Here is a 13,065-nt window from a genome sequence, read left to right as displayed (position 1 = left end):
AGAGAAAAGCCAGAAACTTGGCACACTTCCCCGTTCTTTGTGAACAAAGTCTAAGTGTCACCAGTGCAAGGATAACCCACCATTAGAGGGTCAGTCCAAAGCAACTTAATAAAACCCTTTGGGATTATGCTGCAAAATGTTACCAAGCTTTTTCCTTCAATGTATAGCAATGCTGTTAAATCACTTCCAAATTCTATTTTATTTTATAACGTAATAATTTTCTGAAGACTCTGGTTTTTGTATTTTGATCACAGCAAACTAAACAGGATACTGGCACAATACATGAGGAGTGCATACTCAACATTTAATGTAATTCTAGCAAAATTTGTTGTGAGAGATTTGGTGATCAATACACAGCACAGTCATGATATTCAAGAAACAATTTCTACTTTGTTTTTTGGAGTAGAAATACATTTTCTTCCTTCCATAAAGACTATTAGTGAGTACTTTTATTAACCTAAAGCTAAAACCCATATCAGAAAAGTCACATGGTTTTGCTATTACCCTATGGTGAAAGACTGCTGTTACAATAAACAAATTCTATTTGCTATCACAACTGCAAAATATAGGCATATGCAAGATGCAACACAGGAAACAAATAAGGTACCAGGAGGATTTGGTCAAATGTGCAAACTGTATATGCAACTATATCATTACTAAGCAAGAGGGACCAAAAAAAATATAAATCATGTAATGAAGAAATTGCCATGAAGAAAAGCTGATTTAGGAGTAGGATCTGATGTTGTATTTAGAGACGACTTTTAGACTCCTCCGTATTTAAGTCATCTCTCACATTCTGATGATCGTTTAGTCATGCACTAGATAGAAACTCCACCGCAGTTTCCTTTTCATCCACTAGCTCCATAGCAGTCAAATCCATGTTCTCACGGGAGAAGTCGTTAATAGGAAGGCCTTCAACAAACTTCCATGTTTTATCCTGTAAAAATATTGGTAAGATTAAAATCTTTAACATTCTCTGCAAAACTCTATACCACTATATGGGAGCAAAGTATTTTGGTATTATTTTGCTGATTGCCTGGATTTTTACATATAATAAGCCTATTTATAGACACTGGATTACCATAGATTTAATACACTAAACTGTTTTTGGAAAGAAAGATTTTTAGATTATCTAACAACACACTCCTCACCAAATCAGAATTGAAGGATTTTTTTTAGAGCAAATGCATGTGTTTATAAGAAAAAGATGAAATACTGTACTAACTGTATCTGTTATTTCAAGATACATTTTTATTTATACTTGTCAAACATCTATCAAATCAATAATTTTAGAAATAACTATTCAAATACTGCAAGTCTATGGTATCTTTAAATGCAAACGTTCACACTAACTTGCTGCTGTGGACCAACATTTAGGAATCTTCTTTACTCAATACAAATTTATAGGCATTGATATTTTGCCAAAATATTGGAGAAATCAATCTATGAGTTCTGCTTACTGAGAAAGAAGTATGCTAGAAACTGACAATATAAAAAGTAAATATGGACTTTTATTCAGGTATAAAATTAAATATATACTTCTTACCCACCTTTGATAATGTAACAGGAAATGAATAGATCAAATCATCAGGGACACCATAGGAGTTCCCATCAGAAATAACGCCCATTGAAACAAATTCACCCTTTTAAAGTAAATCAAAAATGATTAATGTGCTACGTTTCTACCACTGCAATAATTCATGCTATAATGCTTTGTGTAAAAATACAAAATTTGTCCTTTAGCATTTCATTACATTCTTAGTAGTATACCAAAAAGCCAAATTAGTATCTTTATTCTCTTTATACTTATTATTAAATTACATCCCACCCCCACAAAAAAAATTCAAGAAAACATGAGCTAAAACTTGAGCTAACTGTTATGTTTTGAAGAATTCTTGTCTAAGCCTAAATGCTCATGGGCAATGCTTACCTCTGGAGTGCCGAACCAGATGTCTCTCACATGATCACAGATAGCTTTGGCTGCAGACATTGCACTGGACAGTTTCCGGGCCTTAATAACAGCTGCCCCCCGTTGCTGAACAGTCTGAAGTATTAAAAAGTATAACACAGGATTATTTGCATGTACTGTCATCAGTCCTCAATGATTTATAGAGAATCCTAGACCCAGAGGTTTACTTCAGATAGTTAAGGGTATTATTCCAACGTCTCAAACTCTAGAATTACATGGCAAGGAAACTATACTAAATTTGAACATATTACATACATTATTGTTGAGACAGAGACAGACAGAGGAGAGAGAGGAAGGGAGAGAGAGACAGACAGAGAGAGGGGGGGGAGAGAGGGAGGGAGAGAGAGACACAGAGAGAGACAGAGAGAGGAGTGAGAGAGGAGAGACAGAGAGGGAGGGAGGGAGAGACAGAGGGAGGGAGAATGAATTTTAACACCATGAACCTTTTATTTGGTATTTGTGGGGAGATAACAGCTTGGAGGCAATTCAGGCAACACAACGTTTTAATGAAGAGACACACATAGGATTAAATTTTATAAATAATTTGAAGTACCATCCATATAGGCAAATAAGTTGCCTATCATATAAAAGAGGGATTTCATAGTAAGATAAAATTAAGGGTATTAGAAAACATACCAACATTTTTATCTAACTACATACAAATGGATTGTGTTTTTGTCTATGACACAGAGACCCATGATTTTCATTGCTGCTCTTTGAAATAATAAGCAGTGACATATCAGTCTCCAAGATACGACCAGGCTGTATGTTTTCAAAGTGAAAACAGAAGTACAAAAGTCTAAAACCATTACTTACTGTAATGAAGTCACCTTTCAGCCAGTTATCATCTTTCACAGCTTCATAAACTCCAGTATATTTTCCTTGTATTTTCACTTTGGCATGGTTAACATCTGGATATTGAGTAGAAGAGTGATTTCCCCAAATGATGCAATTCTTGACATCCTTAGCAGTCACACCAACTTTCAGAGCAATCTAGTTGAAGTTAGGGAGAAGAAACTGCCCATGTCATTTTGACAATTTCAAGTATGTTTCAGTTAAATGCTCTGCTTTTAGAAAAAGCTTTTCATTTATATACTAACTGCCATGTCGAATTTAAAAATTCATGCCTACCTGAGATTTAGCTCTGTTGTGATCCAGACGAGTTAAACAACTAAAATTATCTTTTGGTATGGTTGGAGCTGATTTTGAAGCAATTAGGCAATTAGTGTTGGCTGGATTACCTACTACAATAACCTGATAGAGAAAAGAAAAGTCAGACTTAATTACAGGAAGGCTAATGAACAATAAGAAGAGTAAAATATATCAAACTCTATAATATTGCTCCCTGGAGAAAATGTTGTTTTATTCAATATTGTTTTTTAATGTTACCATGTCCCATTATTGGTTTAACGTTATTTGTAAATCTTCCACATCATGAGGATAAATACATTGATATGCTGTATCAATGCTGATTTAATAAACCAGTTGCATCTGATTGAGGGCAGCAAACTATGTCACTTATATTCACCTTAACTGTCTTCTTTGCATATTTGTCCAATGCTGTTCCTTGGGACTTAAAAATTTTCACATTTGCCTTGAGAAGATCTTTCCGTTCCATGCCTTCTTTTCTTGGCATTGAACCAACCAGAATGGCTACATCAAGGTCTTTGAATGCAACATCTTCTTTGTCAGTTGCAATTACGTCTACAAGCAGAGAGAAAGAGATCAACAGTCCCATCTAAAAGATGAGTTCATGGCTCTATTGTGAAGAGAAATCAATGAGCTATTTCCAGATAGCCAAACACAGTTCTAGTTGAAATTTCATTGTAAAACAGAACGTCTGTAATGGTTTTCAGATGCCAGCTTATCAAAATAAAGATTAATGCTTCAATCTGAAAAAGCAGAATTTATATCTAATGAAATGTAACTTCATGGGTCTCATTCTTGATGCTTGTTTTCTTATGGTCATCAAAATAAAGCTTAGATGCAATCAGATCTTGGAAAACCAACAATAAATAGGTCATTCACCACTGAAATTATTTGTGAAAGTAAAATCAGCATAAAGAGAGTTGATTTTTAATTGTATGTAACATTCATAAAGTAAAATATTTTTAATAATTTCACTTTTAAATGTTTATTAGTTAGTCCTTGACTTAGGACAACTGAGAGCAGAATCTTGGTCATTAAGTGAAGCAATAATTAAGCAAGATGTTATGTGACCACTTCACTCAACAGCCATAATCCTGGCTCTCCTGGTAGTGCTTGCTGTTGTTAGTTGGTTGTTGTTGGCACTGATTAACTGGTTGTTAAACAGTCAGAGTCCCAAATAAAGAGTGTATAGGGGAGAGCCCCATCATAGGCTGTGGTGTTAGTTCGGATGGTGGTGGTCCTGCAATGCAGCATAAAGCTGCCATTGACCAGGAGGCCTCTACCTACTCCCCACCTGGCCCAGGAAGCTTTGGGCCATTCCTTTTCTTGTCAGGCCTGGGAGGCTTCTGTCCATTCCTCTCCAACCAGCACAAGCAAAGCATCCCACTTACCTTTGGTGTTTTTCTCCAAGTGCTGACAGTTTGCTCAGCCTGTTAGGCATAGCTTTCTTACCAAGTCAACTTCATGCCATTCTCCCACCAGGCTTCATTCTCAGTACTTGAAAAGTCTTTTTCTCCAAATTGATGAATTTGGAAAAGGAGGATTCTGAAGGACTGTAAAAATGGCTCAATTTTTGTGGTCTTTTAGATGTCTCCTCCAAATCGATAATTTGGAAATGACTTCCAAAGCATGGAACCCACTTAGGGAGGCAGCCTCAGCAAGAACATTGCATATGGTTAAGTAGTTGGAGAAAAATCTCAAAGTTAAATGAAGTGATTTGCACACACTGGTAGGGCAAAGAGTGGGCTAATGCCTCCCAAGTCTCCTAGGATGGGGAAGGAGCAGGTTGAAGTTTCCTGAGCTTGGTGGAAGAGAGCCGGCCAAGGTATCCTGGCCAAGTGGTGAGTAGGCCAAGGCCTCCCTGGCAGTTTTGCACACTGGTGGGCCAAGCAGGCAGCTGTGATGAGGGGGAAAGGAGAGATAGGTTGGGGTAGTTCCAGTACCTCCTGCAGTTGTAAATGTGGGTGGACTGCCAAATTTTGATTATGTGACTCCAGGGGTACTGCAATGGCTGTAACTTTTTGGCAGTGCTTATAATTCCTTTTGTTGGAATTTTGCATGGTCACTGAACAAATAATCCTAAATCAAGGACTATGTATATTACAAATGAAATGCCCCAGAGCACTTCAAGTATTGTTTGTTAAACCTGGTAATTCATTTCTTTTACAAGCTGATATTACTTCAGTTCACAAAATGACAGCAAGATACTTATTTCCATAAACAAGGTTGTGAAACTGGCAGTGTATCTTGTGTTCAGATAATCTAGCTCATCCAACCTAAACATTTGGGTAAGACTAATTCTGATTTTCTGTCACCTCTTAAAAGAGGAAGAGCACAGTCTTGCAATTCCATAAGAACGCCATCCAAAACAGTCATCATGGGAGTGATATCCAATAGCACAAGAATAAGAGGCTGTAAAATAAAAATAGTTGGGTTTGTCATTTAGAACAAATATTTTGCAAAATTGGATAGATATAAATAGACTGGATTCCTATTATCCTTTCAATTGAGCTAGATATTCAAAATACAGGGCAGTAGTGTTATTCCTTCTTTCACAGAGGGTAGCTTCAAGACATCTTGTTCTTGCTGAGAAAGTCCTTGAGAAATTCTAATCCAATCACTTTTAAGATCATTCTATTTTCATTTATTTATTTAACAAATTTATATGCTGCCCATCTCACTCTATAGAGAGACTCTGGGTGGCTTACAATTAAATAAAAATATTTTGTACAAGATTATGTACAAAACTGGAAAAACCACAATGGTGGCTTCCATTCCAACCAGCCACCCCCAACACACAGCACACCCTTCCCCTCAGGCCCTCAAGCCAACCAGTAGAGCCTAGTGTTAATGTCCTTCCGGAGACTGAAAGGGTGGTGGGGGGCAGACTACATCTTCAGGGGCAAGATGTTAAAAGGGGGCTTGGCCACAAAAGACAAGCCTCTCCTCCTAGATCCCACCAGCCACATCTCTTTGACTTAAGAGGTCCACAATGTGCCCCATCATTACTGCTGTGTAGGGGTATACTGTACTTTTTAAAAAGCCGTTACCTGTTCAGTGCCAAAAACATCGCCCTTTGCAATGCTGTAGAGTAGAGAATACGCAATCTGTCCGGCAGCACCGGTCACTAGGACTTTGATTGGTTCCGACTGGAAAAGAAAGGATATTTGTAGAATCCAATATACAGCTCTGGGAAAAACATTTTGTCTTGTTATTTGCAATGTACAGAACTTTTAGTAGCACTGACATTTTTAAAGAACATAAAACTTTGAAAGAGGATTATGAAAAAAAATTGCTATTGTAACCAGCAAGTTAAGTGCAGGTAACATTTAAAAGAGAGCTAGTCAGTCTGCCAGGAATTCTTTTAGCTATCTTCAGCTACTCATAGAGAAGGGTTAGTAAATAAATTATAATCTGCCCTGGATGACACAAGATAAGCTATTTCCTACCTTCTCAACACTTTGTATTAGCAATAGTACAATATTCAAATCTTATCGCCAAAATGCACTGGTGCAAGAAGCATTACAAATGCTAGTTGGATAAAGTTATAGCTCTTGGCACATCTGCGCAAGAACTGACCTTATGAACCAATGATCATTGCAACAGTATAAGGTAATCATGCAGCGCTGACAATGACGGGACTTATTAACAAGCTGTTTCATTAGCATGGCAGCTCATAGATGGAAGCTGGTAAGATTGTGAATTTGCAGTTCAAGCAGCCAGGAACAAAGAGCATGTCCTGAATAATATATGTACATGTACATATCTATTTTGGGTAAGAAAGCTGGACATTCAAGCCAAGACATTTCAGAAAGCATTCCTATCATTATAAAGAGTTCCACGCCACAGCCTATAAGCAAAGGTGTGAGGATTGACTGCTCTTCTCCTTCAAGCAGGGAAATTTAAATGTCGCTAATCAAGGAGCAAATGGCATATCTTCAAAGTTGTACAGTGCAATTTATATATCTCTTTCCTGGCTCTAGAAACTTGTTACTTTCTAACCTTTCTGAGACAAGAATTTGGAAATTAAGCATGTGCCCACTTGAAGATCACCTTGAAAGTCACAAGGCAAGTCATTACAGCAATGCCATTAGGTCAAATATTGCAGCAGTTGCATAGCGGAACACTATCAAAAAGGGGGGGGTGTTCCTGTGATTGGGCAATTTGGCAGCATCTTCTGCAGCTGTTGTCTAAAGTACCACATCTGAATACTTGTGAAAGTGATTTCCATCTGGAAACAATGCGTCTCTTAATAGATGAATTACTAAAGTATCTCCTCCTTTTCCTAATTTGTTAGCCATTTGGTATTCTATATATCTATTACTTTTGCTATTTCAGAAAGATGTTAATACCTTGTGAACTGTCCAGAAACATTAAGAGACCAGGCAACATACTGTACAAATTTTCTAAATTAACTGCTATCAGCAAGAGGATACATTTCTTTTAAAAGGTTTTTTCTCCAGAATGCAGGAGTTATAAATAGCATATCCTTTCTTACTGCCCAGCTTTAAAAGAACAGACCCTGCAATTGTTCGAAAAACTCAACCCAGAAAATGCGTTCAATGTGATGTAAGTTAGTCCTTGAAACATGGAATCCTGGCTAATTCAGACTCCATTGCGTTAAAATAGCGCACTTATCATTCCCTCTGTTCCGCAACTAAAATGCACAGGTGCCATTTAATTAGGTTTTCCTTACTCCCATGTTTCACTGCTTGCGCTTCCAGTTCAAGCCACCTCCGCGTCTCCGAAAATTAATCACGGTTCTTTTCTTCTAATAGGATTAATTAATGCAGTAACTTTCCCCTCCCGCCCATTTTATAATACGAGCGTTGATCCGGATATTTCACTTTCACCCGAGTCCTTAATAAATGGAAGCAATTCTAGCTTCCCCACATTTAAACGGGTTCGTTCCACTGAATTACCGTTGCAAAGGAACTCATTGTACTCCTTTGGCCACCTTGCTTTTTCCTAGGGAAAGGCGCCGCATTCCCAGCTCCCTCCGGTTACAGAGTTACACGCCATTGACTGTCATGCCTTGTCTTTTATTGCGATTTGAAAATTAAAATAACTCTACGCTTTATATCTCGCCAAATTATCTGTCCTCTATCCGAGAAAGGGATAATGAAAATAGTACTAACCATGATGGGAACAGAAAACGCGATAGGCCTCCTTCCTCGAGGTCACCTCTAAGCGCAGTCTCAGCTCCCGCAAAGAGACAGTGTCTCTCGTTCGGAAGGTAATGAAAGGAGGCGAAGCTACCGCCCCCAATTTTCCATCCTCTTGTCACTTGGGACATGTAGTTCCAACACTCTAAAACAAGGATAATGGGACGCTTCACCCGCTCAAAAGAACTACATTTCCCAGAAGCCAACAGAAGCGTCCGTCAGTCTTACATCCAGTAATAAAAGCGAGAGAAGGATAAGATTTGAGCTAATGTTCGACGTAGAAATCACGCGCGTTTCAATACGGGAATAGGGTTCAAACTATCGCATACGCAGAAGGTATTAAGATATTCTGTTAATTACTTGTTAGAATTTTGCAAAAAAAAGTTATAATTTAAAATAATTATATTAATGTAATTGTATATAATATACTATTTAAAAACTAGAAAATGGAAAGGCTATTGAACCAATTCTTTTACAAGTAATAATAAAAGTAATTAAATTACTATACTATTATATGGTAGTTATTTACTTATTTACGAATTTATAACAATTTCCTGACAGATTCTGGGTAGCTCATAAGGTTTAAAAACAATAAAAAACCAATTTAACAAAAGTCGTATTGCCAGAGGACACAAACCCATTCCAATTCAGAAAGAACAGTGTTAAGCATTAACTACTAGAATTCACGTAACCGTATAAATCCTTGAGGATTAATATTCAAGCTAAGTGAGTTTCTAAAATAAAAAATGAAAAATAACATTGAAATAACTGAAGAAAATTACGTAAATGAAAGTTTGTTTTAATCTTGGTTCTTCTGTGCATGAACAAATGAAACTATTTTTTATTTATTTGATTTTTATCCCCCTTTATAAATAATTCAAGGTCATGAGCATACATAATAACTTCTTTCTCCTATTTTCCCCACAATAGTCCTGTGAAGTAGGATGAAGTAAAAAAGAATGATTAATCGATATCACTCAGCCAATTTTCAGGCCTAAAGTGGGACTAGAACTCACAGTCTCCTGGTTCTTAGGCCAGCATCTACATCATTACACTAAACTGACTATCTTGGCTCCCAACTCCAGCACAGATTCTCTCATGATACAATTAAGGCATCAAAGGATGATCAGGTAGAGACGGCCTCTATTGCAGAACTGAAAATAATAAATCATTTTTCATCTTGGCACAGATGAGCAAAAAAAAGATCTTTAAAAAAAGGAATCATGGCAATTCCACCACTTTGAAACCGAGGGGAAGTAAATTTTCTGCTCCCACTCAGCAATGGTTGTTTGAAGGGCCATCTTTTCCCAATCAGATCATTTTGACTCACCAAACCAGAAAGGCAAGGAATGCTATGGATCCCTTCTCCTAAGGAAGTCCATTTGAGAACCAAGAAGAAAGGCCTTTTCTGTGGTGGGTCCCTCCCTGTGGAACATTGTCCTTGCATAGATAAGTTTGGTGACACTTTGACACTCTTTTGCAAGGCCCTGAATACTGCTTCTGCCAATGGGTGTGGTGACCCCAGAATGATATGAAGCCCATCAAGTGGCTCCTTTGATTGTTGTTGCCAGGAGAGTGGGAGGTTATTGTACTCTCTCTATTGCTTTGTATTGAGTTTTTTTTTCCTTTGTAAGCCACCAGGAGTCACTGAGAGTTGGGTGGGCTTATAAATTTTATTAAATAAATAAACACTAAACAGAACAAGTAAAGTGGGCTTAAAATAGTGAAGACAAGACCAAGCCGGTGCAAGTTGGCAATGTTCAAGAAAGCACTGTGATAATATTAGGACTACAGGTCTTAGCATTTGTGGAACAATTTAACTATTGGTAGTATCATGGATATAGACTGGGAAACAGAAGGAGATGTAAAATGCCGAATAGGCAAAGCAACTGCTGTCTTCCAACAAATGTGTTCAATATGTATCATGTAGGCCATAAACAACAGCAACCTAGATCAGAAGTTACTCCGCATGAGTAACTGCAATCAATTGGATACCACCAGATTTCTGAAGAAATGGCCATTGAGACATCCTCTAACCCACACGTCAATCTTAAACTGTCTACTGTAGACCTTACCCCATAAAAGGAGATACATAAAAGGGACGTGCATAAGTGCATCAGCGTGCCCAACGTCCCTGTCCTACTGTCCCCCATCTATTTGTATTCATTTCTTTAGTTCATATCCATGTTTATATGTAGGAAGTTATCACCCAGCCCTCTCCCAGAAAAATGAAATATCCTAGGAAATATTGAAAAGGCAGAATATTTCTCTGGATGTGAAAAGAAAGAAACATGTTTTAAAAGACAAAATAGCTGCCTGTAGTTAATGGGCCATTAAGAAGGCCAAGCTAGTCCACTTTACATAATAAAGACTTCTCCACTCAGCTACAGGAAAGCATGATAATATTGGCTCTTTACTCAACTGACCACATGGCATCTGAGAACCCAACCAAACCTGGATTCAAAACGCAGCCTAGAGAGTTGCCCCTGCATGGCCCTATGGGAGTCTGACAACCAATCAGAATACATTTCTTACACAGAAACAGGAAACAGAGAGGTGGGACTGAACAGGTTATAAAAAGCCTAGCAAGCTCCTCCCTCAGCCCTTCTCTTCTTCTCCACCAACATTGAAGCATGTGATCGCCTCCTTTTCTGTTTAGGGCTCAAGCCATGAGGTCCTGTCCAACAATAAACCATCTTTCCAAGCAGCCTCCATGTCTCCAGTGTCTTTTTCCCCACTTGGAGCCGAAACCAGAATGACATTTCTTTCATCATATACTTATACCTGCTATCTTGTACATGCTTGACAAACTAATAAATACAAATACAAAAAGAAGGCAAAAGAAAACCTGATACCAAACATTTAGGAAGATCTGAAAAACATTAATCTTAAATGAAAGGATGAGGAAACTATAGTTGTGGACCAAGAACTGTGGAGTATGGTTGTAGTCCAATGTGCTTAGTACAGGGTGTAATGATGAAACATTACTAAAGACGAGAGGGACAGAAATCCTAGAAGTTGTACACAGACGTATTCTGATCTTAGGTATATAGCTCTACGGTTTCCATCTCTCCACCAGAGGATTCGAGGGATTCGTGATTGCTGCGCACGCGCGCCTAATCACGCGCCGACTCCTTCCGGACTCAGGGTGAGCTCGCGCTTCGCTGGTTGCCAAGTAACGGGAGGAAAGCGCGCGCTGGCGAGGAAGAGGAGCCGCGTTCTGGCGGCCGTGGTTTCCAGCTGCCTTTGGCGAAGTACCATCTTCATGCTGCTGCTTCTCTTCTCGAAAGGTGAGCTGTGTGTGGGGTGAGGGTGGGAGACTGATAATGGAGGAAAGTCCAAAAGCAAGAAGAGGAGAGAGAGACCAGTTTTCCACTTGGGTATGTAATCTGAGCTTGCTCTCAGCCGTATTTATTGATTTATGATTCCGTGTTTCTGAGCAGTAGTGTTGCTCGGTTGGTAACTATTCTGAGACTTCTCCATCCGTCTCCTGAAGCCTCTTGCAGAAGCGGGTTTTCTCTTCGGCCGTTCTGCTGCACGTCTATATTCCGAATTAATTCTACAAAAATCAGGGAAACATGCCCAGAGGGTTGCAAAGGAAGCCTTCGTGTGGGGTAGCTGTGTGAGATGTTTATCTGTCTTAAGCTTTATGAAAGCTCCTTGGGAAAACTTAATTGTAATTGAAGTCTATTAATATAATATTTACTTGATATGAATACAATACTCTACACTACACTATACTAATCAAAGCTAAAATATTTAATATCTGTGAGATTTCCCTTCAGTAGTGTCAAAATAACTGATAAAATGCTACTTCAACATAGTAGTGCAATTGAAAGCAATTGAGCATTGATTTGTTGCAATGAAATAAGATGCCGGCAATGTTTTGGATGCAATAGGGGAAAATATGCTGTCCATGCATGTTTGTAGGTAGGGACTAGTAGCAAAAAGCCTCTAAGAAAGAGAAATGGAAACACATTATTTTCCTTAAATCCTAAAATTGTAATGTTTTTGTTATATGTTTTCTGAATTTTAAGGGTACAACTGAGAACAGATAATGTGGGACAAATTCTCTGACACCAATTTATCTAAGCATTTTGTCCATACTTTAAACTCTATTGAGCTTGGTGAGACTTTTCCCCTTTGTGATTTATATAGTATCACAAAACTCATGGACTTGATTTGATAAGGCTTGATTTGACTACTCCAATTTAGAATATAATTTAGAAGTATAATTTAGAATAAATTCCATTAATGATGATAAGCTGTCCTGGTTCAGAGACTTAGTAAACCATTATATTGCCACTATCATATTTCACAGTGTGTTAAGGTTCTTATGTTGGAATGCAGCATTTGTGTTTTAATGTACATAATTCTTTAATCCATGCCAAAAAGTTATATTTTGTCCCCATATTATTTCATTATCTTTCTGACTGATCCACTTGGTCTTTCACAAACCATGCATGGGAGGGGGAGTGCATTCAGTGATTAGAGAAGTTTTAGAAGTTAAATTTGTCTGAAAGAAGCTCTTTAATTCCTGGGGACTCTTCAGTTTGTAATAATAACAGTTCATGAACTCTCCCATTGTTCAAACTGGGAGTTCCACTGTTTAATATTACAAATACTGAACAATCCAATACTTGCTGGGTCATTGTTTCATAGATATTACCTTACTTAAATAGAGAAATATAATGACAATGGACTGACAAAAAAAATCAGTGAGAGTGGGAGTGACTTCTGATTTCCTATCAGTTTCCCATCGAACTTCTTTGTGGCAAACTG

At 37.9% G+C, this 13,065-nt stretch overlaps 2 protein-coding genes across 10 annotated transcripts in view; one reads left to right on the top strand and one right to left on the bottom strand.

Annotated features, from left to right (window-relative positions):
* Positions 1–283: 283 nt before the first annotated feature.
* Positions 284–8,395, bottom strand: MDH1 (malate dehydrogenase 1). Its single transcript, XM_014057027.2, has 9 exons — positions 8,257–8,395; positions 6,169–6,267; positions 5,434–5,530; positions 3,498–3,673; positions 3,101–3,223; positions 2,786–2,962; positions 1,931–2,044; positions 1,551–1,643; positions 284–937 (listed from the first exon to the last, which is right to left on the bottom strand). The coding sequence occupies exons 1-9, from the start codon at positions 8,257–8,259 to the stop codon at positions 812–814; spliced, it is 1,008 nt and encodes a 335-aa protein (XP_013912502.1). The 5' UTR covers positions 8,260–8,395; the 3' UTR covers positions 284–811.
* A 3,043-nt stretch (positions 8,396–11,438) lies between these two features.
* The window catches only part of WDPCP (WD repeat containing planar cell polarity effector), a 151,258-nt gene continuing 149,631 nt past the window's right edge, over positions 11,439–13,065 (top strand). For all 9 annotated transcript variants that reach the window (XR_015696800.1, XR_015696799.1, XM_087716805.1 and 6 more), the window contains exon 1: positions 11,439–11,573. The gene's annotated coding sequence lies outside the window, so the exon portion shown is untranslated. The remainder of the gene's footprint in view (positions 11,574–13,065) is intronic.

Source organism: Thamnophis sirtalis, unplaced genomic scaffold, assembly GCF_051295495.1.
Source record: "Thamnophis sirtalis isolate CommonGarterSnake01/CBP01778 unplaced genomic scaffold, rThaSir2_p1.2 scaffold_5, whole genome shotgun sequence".
NCBI classification, from domain to species: Eukaryota; Metazoa; Chordata; class Lepidosauria; order Squamata; family Natricidae; genus Thamnophis; species Thamnophis sirtalis.
This window is presented reverse-complemented; position numbering and strand designations above follow the sequence as displayed.